Source organism: Parasteatoda tepidariorum, chromosome 7 (assembly GCF_982258835.1).
Source record: "Parasteatoda tepidariorum strain Cologne lab strain chromosome 7, Ptep-v5.0, whole genome shotgun sequence".
NCBI lineage: Eukaryota > Metazoa > Arthropoda > Arachnida > Araneae > Theridiidae > Parasteatoda > Parasteatoda tepidariorum.
The window spans coordinates 29,299,082-29,318,776 of NC_141761.1; the positions used below are offsets into that span (position 1 = coordinate 29,299,082).

The following is a 19,695-nucleotide window of genomic DNA, read 5'->3' on the forward strand; positions in this document are numbered from 1 at the left end:
ATAATTTTCATACAAAAACTAATGTTTAATAATTATTTATTATTTTATTATTCAATTTAATTGTGGATGAAAAAGTTTTGAATTATGAGGTATAATTTTTTTTATACCGTATTAATCTATGTGTTTTTCTATTGCAAAATCTAAAGTTTCAACAGTTTTTATTTGGTGGAAGCAAAGCAAAATTAAAGTTCATTATTTTTACAAAAAATAATTTGGTGACAATATAGAAATATTTAAATGGGGTTAACTTACGAGGAACTTCCTCGCGCGTAGAATGAAATTTCATTCATATTTTTTCCGCTTATAACCAATTGCTTTTTTTTTTTCAAGTTACAAAATACGAAGTTTCTAATTTAATAAAGTTTCTAATTTAATAAATACAATGTTACGTAATTTTGTAACGAGATTTGAATAAAACATTTTATTCAACTAATGTCTAGTTTTATAAAAGCATGTTTCTGATAGAATGTGATTATATATCAGCTATTTTTAATCTTATTTTTTAGTTTGTTCTTTCAATAATTGATACAATTTCAATGATATACAAACATATGCATAGATTTGGATTAATATGTTTATCAATTTCTTCAATATATGTTTTATAATTATGAATACGAATACGTAGTCAACATTTTTAAACATTTTAGAATTTCTCAACATCTTATATATCTTCTTAATCTTAAAATAAATTTGTTAATTACCTGTCGGTGGGGGTTTCGTAGAATTATTTTATGAACTATTTAATTAAATGTTAACATTTCTCAAATTTCTTTACTTCATTCAAATTACCTCATTTCTTTATTCTTATTTCCATTAATATTCTTCCATTAATATTCTAATCAATTGTTTTAGTAATTTAATTTATGTTTACCTTTAAAGTAAAATACCTTTTTAAATTATTGTCAAGTTTTTATTGAAAGAAAACTTAGAATTATTGACAGTTAGCTGAGCATTAAATCCATTATTATCCGTTATTTTTCCATTAATATTCTAATCAATTGTTTTAGTACTTTAATTTATGTTTACCTTTAAAGTAAAATACCTTTTTAAATTATTGTCAAGTTTTTATTGAAAGAAAACTTAGAATTATTGACAGTTAGCTGAGCATTAAATCTTGTTAAGAAATTAAAAATATTCGGATGATCAAAATTAGTCGCCGCAGAACAGCTGACTATTTACTAAGCATGCTATTTTTTCGAAAAATGAAGATAAAATAAGAAATCTTGAAAAAATTTGCTTAAAAAGTTATTAATATTATTTCTCAACTTTAGCACTATTTAAAAAAAATATTGCTATATCAGAAAAATGCTCTGTATGCCTTGTTTTGTTAAATACTAAAAATAGAAAATTGTAAAAGATTCCAAAACCGTGCTATTTTTAGAATCATCATCTCAAAAAATTGTTCTTTTCCTAACTTTTAAATTTCCCTAATGCTGAAATAAGATATATTAAGAGATTTTTGGATAACAAATTATTTTATCGATGTAATTAATATGATTCGCAAATAGTTTTAATATACGTTTTTTTAGAAATTATAAATATAAATTGTTCTTTTATTTCATCGTAAAAAAACAAGAATCTTAATGTTTCTTTTATGCTGAATTGAAACGTGACAATGATTGAATTAACCTCAGAATTAAAATCTGTTTGGACGTAACATTTAATTGTTTGAAACAGTTAGAAACAATTAAACTTATTAAAATTATTAGAAATTAAACTTATTCTTTTTTTTTAAAGAGCTGCAGTAAAAATGAAGAAAAGTAGTGAAAGCCCCGTTTACCATCATACTTACTATTCATGCATTAAATCATATAACATGAGTTATTTAAGAAAATAAAGGGTAATATATAAATTTCATTGAAATATGTCCTTAAGTAGTACTCATTTTTCTGTGTATTCATTTGTTCATTTTTTGGTGTAACGCTGTTTTATTTTGAGAGCACGTTAAAATACAACTAAATTAAAATGATCGAATCAAAACAATCTAAAATAGAAACAAGGTTGTTCCGAGGATTATCAAATGTTGACCAGTCCTTGGCGATAAAAAGGTTGTGGGGAGCACTGGTCTAAAGCAACTGAGACAGTTTCCAGATCAGATCACTTTTCCTGAAAGGTTGAAATAATGTGACCATTACAAAACTTCCTGCATAGTTTTGTATGTTTTTTTTATTCTTTAAAACTCTTAAAACATCTCAAGAAACTTAATTCTCTTACTTTTCTTTTTATGAAGTGTATTACATTTGAAAACTCAGTAATGTAAAATTAAATCCCAATATTTGTTCTTAATACGGGAAAAAATGAATAAAAATTATTTCAAATTCCCTTATTTTTATTTAATAATTTTTAAGTGTATTTGTTATAAGAAGCTAGCCTGCTGCTTAGAACAATAAGATTTTCTAAGTTGCTATCACATTCAATAAATTATTGTTTCACTGAGTTGCCAACTGTTCCATATTCTGTAAACTATCCTATAAAGTGACATATAATTAAAAACTAAAACTTTCCGTTATTTTCTATTCTTCCATACTTTAGAAGTCATTACCACAAGACAGCAAAGAAAAAATCTGACATATCTAACATATAACAAAATTAGGTAGTTATATTTAATTAATGCTTTATTTTAAAAAAAAATGTTTTTTTAGGCATTCCTAAAGGGGCTGTGATGATCCACAAAAATTTCATTACTATGGTGGCATCTGTCGTATATTCATACGGAGTAAGTTGATATTTAGTTTTTAAAAGTATTTTTGTATTATTAACAACTTAAAACAAATTTTGCTATGTATGTGTATATATATATATATATACATAGCCCAGGTTTTCATGGTTTCTCACCCAGGAACAATGTTTTCATGGGGCACATTAGAACCCATAATCCTCATAGAACAATCCCTGACGTCTGTAAGCTACTTGAACATAGTTGCAGATCAGGTTCACCCATTCATGGCAACAGTTTTTTCTGTGGGGGATGGTGTTTACCAACAGGATAATGCGCCATGTCTAAAGGGTCGATTCGTCGAGGAACATTCCAGTGACTTTTAAGTCATGTCTTGACCCCCAAATTCACCTGACCTTAATCCAAAAGAGCATTTGTGGTCCTACTTAGAAAACCAAATTCGTGCTGCCACGCTACCTCCTCGCAATGTGAGCGAATTGCAGGACCAGTTGGTGAGCGCTTGGTACCAGATACCTCAGACTACCTATCAGCACCTTGTGGAATCAATGCCACGTCGGGTGCTAGCAGTTTTGAGGGCTTACGGTGGTCCTACTTGTTATTAGCAGGGTAGTCATAATGTAATGACTCTTCGGTGTATATGTGTCAAATGCATATATCCTAGGGAAGACAAATAAGGTGATTAGAGAAATTAGAAACCTTCCGAAAAAGTCCTTCTTTATTTTTCTGTATAATAGACGATGGGAACACTATGTTTTGTTGCTGTGTTAGAAATCTGCAGGATTGAACCAACAAACGTTTGCTCTTCTTGCACCCAATTCCTGTTTCCTCTTTACTTCTTTTTATGGTCATAGGAGGGATATCACAATTTTCTCCTTCAGAAAGTCGGTTTTGTTGAAGTTCCTTATGTACCCTTTCACCCCAGGTATCTTCCAGCATCAACTTCTTGTGGTCACAGTCAATAATAACCAGCAAGAAATCTCAGCCCAAAATTACATTGTGGCTATATTTCTCCAGTACAATGAATTCATGCCACTGCGTTCGGTTGTTGACTATTAATAAGGAATTTCACCTAGACGTTGTACCATAAGATTGACATCTTATGGTACAACGTCTAATCGGATTAACGTATTTACCATCGACTACTTTTATGAGTTGGAACAGGGACAAGAAATAGTTGGGTAATTTCTTCCTGTACCATTTGGCATATCATTGGCAATAGGTCAAAATTATCTTCTCTCATTTAACAGTGTTTTAAACTTCCTTCGATTAATACGTTGCTTCTGCCACACGTCGATATGTTCACAGCATTCAATCAAAGCAACAATCATTGTTACCCCTTTTGTAAGTAAAACTTCATCAATATTTTCCGCAGTCTGCTTCACTCATGCTAGGGTTGACACGATGGCATAGTTCCAGTACTGCTTGCATATATGAAAGACTGGTTTCTCCTGATGTTGATCTTGGATCTTTAATTCTTCTTCAGTGCGGTGTACTTACTGGAAGATGTCAGTCAATGTTTCTTTTAATTTAGTTTCAAATGCTGTCCAAGATGTTAATAGACTTTCATTGTTTTCAAACCACAGCTTGGCCATCCCGTTAGAAAAAAAATAAGCATTTTCAAGGCATGTTCCATCGACACGATCATATTCTTTTAACCATGCTCCAGGATCGTGGTTAGATTCTACAGAAAAAGATATAGAATATGCTGGACAATCAGAGTAGTGACAGGTGTTTCGGGTATTGTTGGATATGCTGGCTTCAATCCTTTTAGGCAGCGACTTCTTCTTAAATCACCGACCAGATCTGTTTCGATTATCAGGCTCCTCCATCAAATGTCGCGTAAAAAGAAACAGGTTCGAGATGACTTATTACACTGATTTATTGAACACATCTGACATACATGGAATAAGATAACTTCGTTTCTACTTAAAACGCATGAACTTATATACAAATAAATAAGGAACAAGAAATGTTGTAATAGATGTCTTTAGAAATTTCTAAAAGACATTCAAATAGTAAATAAAAGCTTAAACAACAAATGTACACAGATTTACATTTTCTTCCATCTGGGAGGAAAGAACTCAGAACCTCTGCTTTCACCTCTTAGCTACTCAAACATGCATCAATATTATTCCTAATATATGCATACTTATGCACGCTTTTGAAATTGAATAATAATAAAATTCGATATTTTCAGGAAGTATAAAGTTATTCTAATAAAGTTCTATATTTTCAGGAAGTTGGCACATTTGGCGGATGCATTATGTCTTACCTTCCCCCCGCTCATGCTTATGAACTTTGCAACTGGGTAAGTGAAACTGCAATATGTTGTTGCTTTTAGCGTTCATAATTTTAAGTTTTTCTTTCTTGAAAATTGTATGATCGTTGGTTGCATGCAATTGTATGAAAATTTTTGCATGCATTTTTTACCATCTGCTCTTACGTCAGGTTGAAGTAGTAGTTGTTTTCGTAACGTAAAATCTAACTAAGTGGGCCTCGACATCCGTGATCGGAAGCGTATTTTGGAAATTTTTTATCATTTTCAACAACGTTTTTGATCATGGCTTTAAAAAAATTAATTGATGAAAGATATTTCTTCAGACGTTTGAAATACTATATGGTTTCTTCTCGAAGCTGTGCCCTCCTATTTGTAATTGATTATTCTTGGTTTTCTGGATTCCTGTTTCTGCAGAACAATGGATTTGGCATAATGGATCAATTCAACGGTGATTAAGATCTTCAGATTAAACCATAATGGATTATTTAGTATAGAGGCATGTATAAGCCATTGTTTTTAGGATACCATTTCACTTAATTGAAGACCTCGTTACTGGAACATCCAAGCATGTAAAATACTTATTCTCTTTAGAATCGTTCTTTAGTCACTGATTTGTTTGGCATGTATTAATCTTAGTAGAACATTCTGAGAAAAATCGGTTCAATGTTGAATTAAAACACGGTGCAACGTCGTTACAACTTTGAGAAGTTGTTTAAGGCTTAAGTGGAACAAGATTCCGTTTATTTACCGTATTATCGCAAACTTTTACGTTATAGCAACACTTAAAATTTATGCTCACTATGGCTATATAATCAGAAATATGTAGCATTTGGAATCATACATTTGCCGCAACCTCAATATAAACGAAGTTAAAATTTTCTTCCTAAATTTAACTAAATGCTACTAAAGTTTCATTTAAATAATAATATTTTATGTCTGTGAGTTTGAAAAGTCATTTGTCCGATTATCCAGTACCCATTTCCAAAGAAAAAAACTTACAATAAAATAAGATATATACAGGGTGCCCAGCCGATGACTGACTGATTTAAAATTTAAATATCTCGTAAAGTAAGGGCAATAGAAACGAAAAGTAAGTCTGTTGTAATAGCTGAGAAAATTTATTGCAGAAATTTTGTTACGAAAGTTCAGAATTCTTGAAAAGAATACAAATGCTGTAAAACTGTCATCAAACTGTGATAATTCAGGATCAGAAACACGCGTCTTTCAATAGAATGCACGATTTTAAGGTCCTAATCCTATACGACAATCTTCTTCCCCGTTTTAACGTTAGAACTCATCGATCTGGTCATCAATAGCTTAAAGCGCAATTTGCCGGAAACCTTTGTAGCTGAATTTCAAAATCTCTGCACAAACTTTTTACAGTTTTCACATTAGACATACCTTTTTGCTTCATTCTTTTTTCTCTTTCTGTTTCAAAAATTTTCCGATCCGCCCTCCAATAACCCTTTAAATTTGCCTCAACTATTGACAGCAAATCTACTTTTAAGAAAAACTTAAAAATTGTGTATAAGTAACTTATAACCTGTATATTTTGAAAGGTGGGCAGCATGTACTTCGCCCGTGGAATAGCCTTCTATGGTGGTGTCATCCAGAATCTCATGGAAGATGTGAGAGAGGTTCAACCTACTGTTCTACCTCTCGTTCCTCGAATCATGAGCAAAATTTATTCAGAGGTGAGTTTTATAATATGTCGCACTACATGCTGTGGAATACAGAATAAATTAAAAACTTTTCATCTAGTGATCATATTTTACACGCCCTACAATGCAATCTTATATATTTTGAAGGTCTAACTCTAAACATGCTTATTAATAAGTGCAGTTAATTTCTTAATTACGAAATGTAATGCTAAATCATATTTTCTTTGAATATTATCACTTTTTAATTGAAATTTCATCATGGGCAATCATGAATGGTGAATCAAGGGCAAAATTTATTCAGAGGTGAGCTTTATAATAAGCCATGGAATACAGAATGCATTAAAAACTTTTCATCGAGTGATCATATTTTACACGCACTACAATGCAATCTTATATGTTTTGAAGGTCTAACTTTAAATATGCTTATTAATTAGTGCAGTCAATTTTTTAATTACGAAATGTAATGCTAAATCATATTTTCTTTGAATATTATCACTTTTTTTTATTGAAATATAAGTTCTCGACCCTGATTATCACAAGGGTATCCTGATTATCACCCTGATTATCACTGGAACTGCAAAATATAGTGTTATTTGTTTAGAGAGGAGTGCTGTGAAACATTATTAATTTATAACTCTATAACTCTAAAGTTAAGATGGCGAATCGGATGCTTATAAAGCTAGTTAATCAACAGATAATTTCATGTACAAAATGTTTCTTTTTTTACAATTATTTTTAATTTTATTATTTAATGTAATGATAAGGGTCTCTGGGTGGGTATCTGGATGGGCTTGAAGCCCACCCAGATAGATGGATACCTGCTTTTTTTCTTCTTTTTGAAGTTAGTGTGGTATTGAGTGCAATATTGAGCACACAATCATGTCGAAAATATACCGATTTAACCTGCCCCCCTAGCCCACAATGAGCTAAAATTTCATAAATTTAAAGATTTATAAATTTAAATTTTCAATTCTCAATAAAATATTCATCCAATTTTGAAATTTTTTTTTATTATTTTGCTATGAATTTACTTGATTTTAAATTATATAAAAATTTGTGTACGTTACAATTCAAAATCTTTTTTGTTCATTATTAAATTAAATGAGAAATAATTATTGAAAATTCATTTCCATGTGCGAAATAATATGGAAGTTAAGATGACGGTGTCCAATTATTGGAACAAAAGTACATGTCAATTCTCGGTTTATTTGTAAAAATTACTTAAAAATTATTAAAATCATACCGTAGAAAAAAAAAGACGAAGTAAGTGGCAAACGCGTTTTCTTTTAGTTAACTGACATCAAGCGATAGTTAGAGTAATGATAATGTAGTTCGGGAATTTTGCGCCAGTTTTAAAAACAGCTGTAGAACAACTACCACTTCCATGATCCATAAAAATCACCATTTGAACAATGTTTCTTTTGCGGTCTGTGAACAGATATCTTGAGCATTTAGTGAGGTAGCTCCCGTGATGTAAGACAAATCTAGAGGAAAATATATCATATCAAAGATGGAAAAAGTTGCATAATCGATGCATTTTTATGACATATCTATAAGATCAAAGGCAGACTTATATTTTAAAAACTAAGCAAAATCTATTCATTCTAGAAATAAAGGAATCTTATCACTTCTATATATGAATGAATAAGTTTTTTCCTCTTAAGATGTCATACTGCATTGTTTTATTGAGAAAACAGCGCGTTTTTAATCTCAACATTGAAGCAGATGTCATACAGCATGTCATGAAGATGTCATACTGCATTGTTATCTTGAGAAAGCAGCCCGTTTTCAATTTCAACAATGAAGCAGATGTCATACTGCATGTCATGAAGGTGTCATACTGCATTGTTATCTTGAGAAAACAGCGCGTTCTTAATAGCAACAATGAAGCAGATGTCATACTGCATGTCATGAAGATGCTATACTGCATTGTTATCTTGAGAAAACAGAGCGTTTTTAATCTCAACAATGAAGCAGATATCATACTGCATGTCATGAAAATGCCATACTGCATTGTTATCTTGAGAAAACAGAGCGTTTTTAATCTCAACAATGAAGCAGAGAAAGTTTATATTTTAAAATCGTTAAGACATTTGAAAAACCTTGAGTTAAAATTTTAGAATTCTGTTGTTTATTTTAATTCGAAATTCTCTCGAATTATAACTTACAGAGTTACCATTTGTATTTCGGGTATCTTTTTGACTTAACCCCTTAACGATCGGTTTATTTCCAAGAAAACGGTCATAAAAGTGCCTATTTTTTTTATCCCTGCATCCCTGATTAGTGCTGACATCTAGTTTAAAATAAATTAACTATCTATAATTACCTTAAAAATATCTTGGTGCTGCCATCTGGTGTGTAAAATGAGAAATAAAATTTTTTCTTGCCAAAAGTAATGAATTAGTTTTATTCTTATTGGCGCTTTACTACTGAACACTCCAGCTCGGAAATATCACGGAAGCGAGAAATAGAGGGCGAAACCTCACTCCGACATTTTCACGGGAGCGAGAAGGAAGGAGTTAAGAAACATTTTAATTTTTTTTTATTATTTTTCAGTTAATCGGCATATTTGTTAGCTGATAACCATATATTTGATATTAAAAGAACTAAACTTTTTGTTTAACTTTTAAAAAAGTAGTTTTTTAAACTATCATTCAAAAAAGCACAAAATGATCCGTTTTTCAAAGAACTGCCACAAATTACAGTCGGTATTTATTTTGTTTAAAATAAATAACATAATTCCTTATGGCTTTTATCTTTTGATTTTTAAAGCCTTTAAAAATATCATGACCATTTCTAAGTAAAGGGAGTTAAATTATTGCTTTATTCTTTAATTGCTTTTAATTCCCAGCCGCAAAAATTAGTGTGCAGTTGAATACTTACTTTTGCGGCTGAAGGAATCACCAATAACTTTCGTTTATAGGCTTGGAAGAAAATAAAAGAAAGCAAAACTAAATCAGCATTACTACGTCTAGCTTTGAGACAAAAGGAAAAATTACTTAAAAGGTAACTCACAAAAAATTATTTGTTTCTATCAATGATGTTCAAAAATATACGATTTCAAACAAATTTAACTCGTTTATGCCTTTGCGTTGGATTTTGGCGGATTTGCTTAAAAAAAATGAAAATAAATGATTTTGTTTATCCTCAATTCTACTTTTTTTTAAAATAATTTTAAAGACACCGTAAAAAATTAATCATAGTTTGATGTCTTACTCTAAAATTTTCGTCTTTTTATTTCTTCTTTAAATGTCTTGCATCAGACGATAAAGGAATAATAATTTTTAATACTGTTTTATTGATATTTTATTATGTGTTGTCTTAGTACTTTTCTGTACTGAGGACAACTGATTATATTGATGCATTTTTATTATTTTTACAATGGATGGTAATTGGATTGTGCTAAAGATACTGATTGTAGCATAGGTTATTCTCAAGTATAAATTTACTGCTCATTCAGTTTCCCGTGAATAGTAGTAATTGTACGTAGTGAATTATTTTGAAGTTATTTTTTTAAAAAAAACTAGTTAGTATTCTAGTTAAATACGTTCGAATTGAATGTTATTTTTCACTTTAAAAGTAATCAAATTTAGCGTTATAAAGCTTATTTACAAACAATTCGTCAGGAAATAACATAAAAAGTCTTTCGTAGTCATGGTAATATGCTTACTGCCTTGCCAGGAATAAAGTCAAATTATATCCGGACGAGAAAGTACCCAGAACAATCATCAATTTGATCAATGATTAAAATATACATCTTAAAAGTTGATAAAAAAGGAGAAAAATAATTTTATTTTTATCACGCCTGAAATAAAAACTCTTTAAAATTTTCGATAACATCTTTAAATTGATTTTTAAATTGCAAACTTCCCCCAAATGTCTCTTTTATCTTTCAATGCAATGACTGGAATCTTGCTTTATTTTTCTTTGCATGTGACTTCAAGAGGTAAGATAACAAATGATTCAATCTGGGACAAATTCATTTTAAAGGAGTTTCAGGCACTAATGGGAGGAAATTTGCATGCCATACCTTTAACGTCAGCTCCAGTACCACAGGACGTGATGCGCTTCTTCTCCGTAGCCTCTGGTGCATATGTAAGAGCAATTTTCTCTTGTTGATAGCAGTAATACTTTTAAACTGTTTGTTGCAGTGGAAACGTAGTGTACCTAATGCTTAAAATATACTAATATTGAGAAAATATTACTACAACCCAATATCGCTATGCATGTTGTTGCATCCTAATGCCAGTAAATTGGACTATAATGGTGCGTTATATATGTTGTTGTTGTTTCTAAAGCTACTTGCCACACGAGCAAGCCTGCTTGGTGAAACCGAGCAAATTTAAGGTAGAGTGAGAGTTTCTTGTTTTTCAGTGGCGCCATCTATGGCCAATAATTCGACTTCTGCCGCACCATACGTCGCACCCGTTTATAGGGCGGACCCATTCGTACATCCATTCATTCATCCACAGATCGTAATTTTGACCTGAACCAGAGAACGATCGATCTCTAGTCCAGTACCCCCAGAGGTATTGATTTGTTATGGGAACATGGAGGACTTTTGCGACTCGACAGATTTAATGTGCATCAGTCACTTTACTACACTTCTTCGGCCGGTGGGGTTCAAACCCACGAACTCCCGAACATGGGCCCAGCGCCCTACCAACCAGGATATATATATATATATATATATATATATATCCTTTTAATTTTTACTCAGCATCTCAGTGCGAATTCTTTAATAAAAGGGTTACCCAAACAGGGTATGGCCATCAGGGCCTCAGTTCTACAAGAACTTAATCATAAAAATGCCACACAATTTCGGGTTGTCCCGCCTTTTTATTTAGGGAATTCTAAAAGGTAGTTAGTTTCGAGATTTTCTTCTCCTTAATCGAACATCATCCAAAAGACAGAATTAAAACATATCGATTTGTTTTAGCAGATGATGCCGTATACGTGTTATAGAACTTTAGAGAAATTTCTTAATGAGTACTAAGATCCCATTAAATTCAGATAATACTCTTTTAATTGGAAAATCAAATTTTTACGGCTGTTTGTGAAAAAACGATTTCCTACGTCTTAAAACGAATAAGAGAATCTATTTTAAGCTATGAATTAATAAAGAAATACTCGCAGGCAGTCTGACAAGAATGTGAAGCATTCTATATTACTTATATATGTATTGTCAAGTGTTATCCAAAAATAACACCAGATGAAAACTTTTCTGAACCCTTAAATCAGCAGCGTGAATCCATGTGTTTCATTTGATGCTACTACCAAATCTAAATACTGAAGTTGTGTAAATGTTGAGCCTGATACTGGTCGATTCCCAATTAAAAAGTCCCGCAGTGGACTGATCGTTAAAACACGGTTCCCAGAAGATCACCGAAGTCAAGCATCACTGCTGCTGTCAGTGTGCGGGTGTGAGACCACTTGGATCAGTCTGCGCAGGGACCGAGGGTGTGCGATATGGGTCCTACTCGTTAAACTGTTCTACCGTAAAGTGCTCGACTTCGCGTGCAGGTCGTTGGGCTACCGAAGCGGGGGTGCCATGCCCTCTGCAGAGGATCAAAATTGTGATGGCTTGTCTTCGGACTATCCTCAGGGATGTTTCCCAGATCATCGCCAATAGCCCATTGTGCAACTCTAGTGCGACGTAAATTAACTATAACAACAACAGCAACCATTAAAAAATTTATACCCTTTATTTAACAATTGTGACAACTAAAACAAGCTTTCTATTGCCATTTTTTCAACTCATTTGATTTTCAAATTATTTCTTTTGAATTTCGTTCATTTTGTTGCATATTTTTCCAGTCTAATCGATTGAATTTTGGATTCCAGATATTTATTATTAAAACTAAGAAGCTCCGCACATTAATCCCCGTAATTGCCTTTCATTCAGCATTGGTTTTTTTTCATGTTGATAAAAAAATCATTTTGTTTAGAAAATATATAATTAAATGTGTTCAATATAATTATTACACAGTAATAACTTCATGTAAGCATATTAAGTTGATAAATTAATTGTAACGACACGATAGGATATTTAGATCAAAAAATTAATCATCTGAACTTAAAATAAAAATTTAAACTGAGGAATACGAAATTTACGAAACAATAAAAAGTCATAAACAACAACGACCAAGGAATTGTGCCGAATTATTATTATTTACAAAATCATTTTTAATTTTGCCTGTTATGAGATAATTCGAAGTATGTTATTATAAATTAAATAAAATTTTTATAAAATTTGAACTGGTTCAGGTTATGGAAAGCTATGGAAGCACTGAAATAATGGCTACTGTCTTGAAACTACCCCGTGATCTTACTCGAGGTGAGTTCATTCGAGTTAAAACTATCTATATTTCATAGTATTATGTGCATAATGACTATAACACCCGTATTCACCAATGCGAGTTATCTTCAAGTAATCAAATGGAATATACTTGAGGGTGCCCCTTGGCGAAATTGACGACTTATGTTTGGCGCCATTCCTGTTTGCGCGGAGCATCGTGGTAACAGGAATGGCGGCCAAAACATAATGATATTTCAATAAAACATTACAAAATTTCAACGAAACATCGGCTAAAACTTTATAAAATTGCAATGAACCAAATATAAGAAAAATTTATAAACCCAATAATATACATTTTGAATCTAAACAAAAATTAATGGAGAAAGCACAGAAAGAAAAGGAAAAAAAACAACTAACTTCTTCATTAAGCTTAAATATACTTAGATTTAGGTGTACAGAATTCTCTTATATCAGTTAGATATACTGTCTAAATTTATCCTGAATCGAATCTGTGTACCTCCATCGCCAAATAAATTCGGCGAAATACGAATCGAAAATGGCATCTGTGGTACAGGACTGGCGGTGACATTTTTTTCTAAAGTTCCTTTTTATGACTGCCCACATACCTTCGATCTTATTGACTAGAAGCAAAAGTAACCTTACCAGCCGGTACCCAACGTAGAACTAACGGACCTCTGAAATTACATATACCGTTGAACATTTAAAAATAACGCTAAAATCTAAACCTATCAGAATCACTATTGGGTTTCAACATCGCCCAGCTTGGCGATCAACCGCGATCACAACTTGGCGAGAATCAAAGGGCATCCTCAAATATAGTCTACCCTCAAAGTGTATGAATTTATTCAGGATACGAAAAATACGAAACGTTATTATCCTGTCGAAATCCGCAGGTGAACATCGGGTTTCATTGAAAAATCTGACCTGCAGTTCATTCTACTTTTTGAGGACGTATCAGCTAGTTAAATGTGGATCGAACTGGTAAACAAACAAAATGGATGTCTGCTATCATTGTTTTCGAATTTAAAGATCTTTAATTTGTTCAAAGTGTTGAAAGAGAGTCGCGATGAATCAGGGGATAGAACGTTCGCCTTCTAATGAGGCGAACCGGATTCGAATCCCATGCGACACGAATTAAGCATCCGGCTTGCACCGACCACAGTGCTGACGTGAAATATCCTCTGTGGTAGACGAATCATGGGTTAGAGTCCCCTTGCCGCCAGGCTAACCGTGGGGGATCCACGTGGTCTTCCTCTCCATGCAACGCAAATGCGGGTTAGCTCCATCAAAAAGTCCTCCACGAAGGCAAATTTCCCCCAATACTCTATCAAGGAGTTCCCTTGTCTTCTGGATTGGGTTCAAAATTACAAGGCTACGGAGTTGAACATTAGTAGTTGTAAACCCATAAAATTGGGTCGGTTGTCCAACGACTGTTATAAAACTGTTGAAAGAGAGCCGCGATGGATCAGGGGATAGAGCTTTCGCCTTCCAATGAGGTGAACCGGGTTCGAATCCCAGTCGGTACAAATTCCGCATCCGGCTTGCACCGACCACAGTGCTGACAAGAAATATCCTCAATGGTGGACGGATCATGTGTAAGTGTCCCCTTGCCATCAGGAGGTTCTCGCGGCTTTCCTCTCCATGTAGCCTCAAATACGGGTTAGTTCCATCAAAAAGTCCTAAACGAAAAAATTTTCCCAATACTTAATCCAGGACTTTCCTTGTCTTTTGGATTAGGTTCAAAATTACAAGGCTACGTAGTTGAACATTAGTAGTCATAAACCAAAGAAATTGGGTCAGCTGTTCATAGATGGTTATATATATAAACTGTTGAAAGAGAGCCGTGATAGCTCAGGAGATAGAGCTGTTGCCTTCCAATGAGGTGAACGGGTTTCGAATCCCAGCGATGACTCATCGATACTCGCACCGGCCACAGTGCTGATCTTCAGTGGTAGACGGATCATGGGTTAGAACCTCCTTGCCGTCAAACTAACCTTGGGAGGTTCTCGTGGTTTACCTCACCGCGTAATGCAAATGCGGGTTAATTTCATCAAAAAGTACTCCGCAAAGGCAAATTTCTTCCAATACTTAGTCCAGGAGTTTCCTTGTCATTTGGATCGGGTTCAAAATGGCAAGGATACGAAGTTGAACATTGGTAATCGTAAACTCAAAATTGGGTCGGCTGTTCAACCACGGGTATAAAACAATAATAGCACGGCTCTAAATAATAACATTTCAGAAGTTGATGACAGATATCGGTTCCTCGAAACAACGATTAAAGAAGTCAGATCTGAAATTGACTGTCAATTGGAATCAGGCACAGCATATATGTACTGGAAACGTAAACTGTACTTCAAGAGTGTACAAAAGACTCTTTCTTTATATCAAATTATAAAGTTTAAATATTCAAATGCGCATTTATTATTTTTTATCTATTTCGTTTGCTGGTTGTAATCAGGACTTTGCAACACACAGATTTAATTTTTCTTGAATACTTTACTAAACATTTATAAGGTATTCCTATATTATTTTATTTAATTTTTACAACCCAACAAAACCACTAAAATTTTCCAGTTTCTTCAAAAAAGTAAATAAATAAAGAATGCATCAAGAAGAAAATATCAAGTATATTGCATAGATTTTAAATTTTGAGAATAAAATGAAGCTATTTTGAAAACTAAGTTTTTCAAACAAAATAAAACTTAGACTTCGTGTCAACTATTTCCTGTTTTTTTTTTATACAAAGCGTATAAATTCATCTTTAACTGAGTTTTGCTTCTGCATGTATCTATTTTATACACAAACTCACATGAATTTATCTTGGCAAATCAGAGGTTTTACTACACTTCTTGTAAGAGTAAACCTCAAACGAGCGACCTAAAGAGGATCATATATGGCAACGTTACTTTTATAAAGTAACGAGTAAAAGTACAAGTATTTTTAAAAAAAGTAACGAGTAAAAAGTAAAAAGTTTTTATTTTAAAAAGTAACGAGTAAAAAGTACAAGTAAAAGTACAAGTACTGAACAAAAAAAGTAACGACTTAAAAGTACATTTCTAGGAAATCGAAAATTCAAAGTAATCTAAACTTTTATTGAATAATATTCTTATGTTCTTTAATGTTTTTGCGAAATTGTTGTTATTTATTTAATTATTTTTAATTTTGAAAGTTATGGATATTAATTTATTTCTAAATTCGGAAGAATATTATAATATAATTTTATAATATAATCGTATAATATAATCGTATAATATAATTTTAAAATCAAATATAATTTTAATATCAAACTTTTTATGGATTTGCACGAAAAAGAAATTTTATCTATTGATTTTAATTTTTAGTTTATTATTTTTATTTATTTAAATTACCATTGATTTAAAATTGTTTTACTCTTTAGAAACGCGTTTTAAAAGCACAAACGTAAACAAAGCAAACACGGGGTTTCAGTTAGCTTTGTGACCTTTGAGCTAGTAAAAAATAATTGAATGTGCAGTATAAGTTGAAACAGAAGGTATTTAAACACGAAGTTGGCTGTTAATGCATATATATTGCACATTAATTTTATAAACTAAAAAAAAACATAAATATTATTTTTAAATATTTTTTTTTCAAAGCTTACCGAATTTACCGAGTTTTAGAAAAAAGTAATGATTTCATTCGATATTTTCGTTACAAATACTTGTACTTTTTCCCTAAAAAAGTAACGAAAGTACGAGTAAAAGTACTAAATTTAAAAAGTAACGAAGAACAAGTAAAAGTACGTACTTTTTACTTGTACCGGCGGTACAAGTAACGAAAGTAAAAGTACTGCCATATATGAAGAGGATGTTCTGCCCTCGCAGTTACACTCGGTTTTACTCTGTGAGGGGAATACGAGCGTAGGTGGCATAATTTTACGAATTGTATTGAATGCAATCAAATAGATAATTTAAATAATTTTTATAAATAAAAGAATCTATCCTTCGTTATTAGAGATATCTGTTATCAACGAGTCTCTTTATTTTTTCTTTACTCATTGCCTTTACCCACATACAGGTTATATTGGATGCCCGATGGTTTGCAACCACGTGAAGTTGGTGGATGTGCCAGAAATGGGATATTATTCTAAAGATGATACTGGTGAAGTAATTAACAGCTACTTATTATTTAATTTATTCACTTTTTATTTCATTAACTATAAAACGGAACGATCACAGGAAGCTGCTAGCAATGGACTGTCGGATTTCAAAATTAAAAATCTCGGATATAAGGATGATGGAAGAGTGAAGTAGGTTTATTGCAAAAGCTGTGAAAAGTTTATGCGGAAGTTTTGGAATTTCAATACAAAAGTTGCCAACAGATGGCATTATACGCTGTATAGAGTTCTTGAAAAGAATACAAATGTCGTAGGATTGCATTCTAATCTGTGATATTCCAGCAGTATAAGAAACGTACATGGTTTTCAATTTCTACCAATTTATCTGATACGACAATCTCACCTTTCACGTTTCAGCGCTAAAACTGATCTCTCTGGTTGTAGTGACTTCTGTTGGAGAGACTTTTGTATCTAAATTGCAAAACTTCTGCTAATAATTTTTACTTCTTTCTCCCAATAAACGCAACGTTCGTTCCATTCTTCTATTTCCGAACAATTTAAATTTTGAAATCAGTCACTTCACCTCTCGACATCGTGTATGTTTTTAGCTATAGAAATTACTATTTGGAAATTCGGGGCACTTTGTCTAACAGTCGGCAAATCTAGACAATTTTCTTATTCGTCTTTCCATAATATAAGCTCGCAGCTTCGTCGCTACGCACAAGATCAAAAGATATAAATTTACTAAAAAATTAAGCCTACTTTTGACTGTTACATTCCACAACAACGACCTTTTCTTATTGATGCTTTTATGTATTGCACTGTTATCTAGTAGCAGTTTCAGAAAGGAGTAAAGTTCCCAGTACGTATACAAGCAATTTGGTGCAAAAAGTACCACTTTGTTAGGAGATATGGCTTGTTGCCCTGAGCCCTTCAATTACAAAAAGACACGCCATTGTATTTTTATTCATATTATATTCAAAGAACAATAATAACTTATGTTTCGTTGCTATCGTAGGCCATTAAGACAAAGGGTATGCGCTTCTTCTTTTAAAGTGGCGCCATCTATGACTAAGAATTCGAACTCTGCCACACACATGCGTCGCAACCCTTTTACAAGCCGGACTTATCCATATATCCATTTACCCATAGATCGTAATTTAGACCTGAACCAGAGAACGACCAATCTCCAATTCAGGACCCACAGAGGTATGAATTGTTATGGGAACATGGAGGACTCTGTGACCAGACAAATTTAACGTGCACCAGTCACCATTTACTACTCAGGGAGTCTTCAACCTCTTACTTACGACCTCTTGGACATGGGCAATAATAACTTATTAAATAGGAATATAATCATTTTTGTTCAATTAAAAACTATTTTTGTTTCACCCAAAATTATTCAATATATACATATACAATATTAAATTCGTTTTGAAAATGTAGTAACTTTTAGGAACATTTCTTAAAATTACGAGAATAAATCTTAATATTTTTCCAAGATTTATAAATCATTCTTAGATGATGTTCTTAACATAATGTATTTTATGTTTTTTATATTAATTTTACATTTGAAACATTTTATAGATCTGCGTCAAGGGTCCCAACGTGTTTGAAGGTTATCTGGACAATCCGGAAGCAACGAAGGAAGCATTAAAAGATGGTTGGTTTCATACTGGAGATGTAGGACAATGGCTTCCGGTAAAAACTTTCCATAAATGTTCATTTAAGTAAACATTGTTAATGGAATATTTTTCTAAAAGCACTTTTTACTTGTTGAATCATTTAACCATTACTTAAAACGTTAAGTAAACAATGAAAAAATCAAGGAAAGCGTTTTGATTTATAAATTTGATTAGGAAATAATAATTGTGCTTAAGTGGATGCCTAAATGGAATAAAAGTTGGCTATTTTGAAAGTTTACTTACACAGTTGTAAATTTGTGAATTAGAAGAAACCTCCAACAGGAATTAAATAAATCTCATCTAAATACGATCGAAATACGTGTATTAAATTTTTATTTATTATAATTGAAAAGGCAAGTTTAAATGGAAACTACCTACGTTTAAATTTGATACTATTGTTGTTCTTAGATAATACTATTCAGCTATCATGTTATTTAGTTAAAAGCTTAATGTGTGGTAATTAAAAAGACGCGTCTAAATGGAAAAAAAATGGCACTTCAAATAGTGTGGGTATGTTGGAACTGTTTCCTTTAAGGACTATTTTCACTGGATGCGATACGTTTTTGCATGCGAAAGAGAACCAGGTTGGTGAAATATATTTACTCACACGATTTTTTCGCTTTAAAAAAAAATCACATGTATGCATGCATAAATTTGCATGCTTTTGACTGTTTTAAATACTTGATGTTACAGTTTTCAGTTTCTTGTAGCTTCGCTGTGACATATATATATATATATATTTCAATCACTTACAGTTTCAATTCATTCTTACAGAATGGAGCTTTGAAAATTATAGACAGAAAAAAACATCTATTCAAACTTTCGCAGGTAAATTACATTTTTAATGTTTTTTTTTTAAATATATATATTGTGCTAACTATATATGGTTGACGGTGTCTTTATATTACAACTTGGTGAGTAAAATGACTAAGCAATTTCAAAAAATATTATTTTTAGCATATGGGCTGAATTGTCAGAACGCAGTCTAAACTCGGTAGTT

General features: G+C 32.1%; 2 protein-coding genes across 6 annotated transcripts in view; one reads left to right on the forward strand and one right to left on the reverse strand.

Moving 5' to 3' along the window:
• Positions 1-19,695, reverse strand: part of LOC107447559 (uncharacterized) — an 85,112-nt gene that overhangs the window by 45,222 nt on the left and 20,195 nt on the right. The window contains exon 5 of one of the 5 annotated variants that reach the window (XM_071183672.2): positions 7,803-8,100. The exons of the other annotated variants lie outside the window; for them this stretch is intronic. Coding sequence (XP_071039773.2) covers positions 8,015-8,100 — 86 coding nt within the window. The 3' untranslated portion in view covers positions 7,803-8,014. Of the gene's footprint in view, positions 1-7,802; positions 8,101-19,695 lie in introns of those variants that run through there. 5 annotated transcript variants of the gene reach the window in all.
• Positions 1-19,695, forward strand: part of LOC107447554 (long-chain-fatty-acid--CoA ligase 5) — a 47,140-nt gene that overhangs the window by 20,709 nt on the left and 6,736 nt on the right. Inside the window, exons 9-17 of the mRNA XM_043046007.3 lie at positions 2,643-2,716; positions 4,914-4,985; positions 6,515-6,649; positions 9,540-9,622; positions 10,561-10,711; positions 12,884-12,953; positions 16,971-17,059; positions 18,598-18,711; positions 19,470-19,523. Of these exons, the coding sequence (XP_042901941.2) occupies positions 2,643-2,716; positions 4,914-4,985; positions 6,515-6,649; positions 9,540-9,622; positions 10,561-10,711; positions 12,884-12,953; positions 16,971-17,059; positions 18,598-18,711; positions 19,470-19,523 (842 nt within the window). The remainder of the gene's footprint in view (positions 1-2,642; positions 2,717-4,913; positions 4,986-6,514; positions 6,650-9,539; positions 9,623-10,560; positions 10,712-12,883; positions 12,954-16,970; positions 17,060-18,597; positions 18,712-19,469; positions 19,524-19,695) is intronic.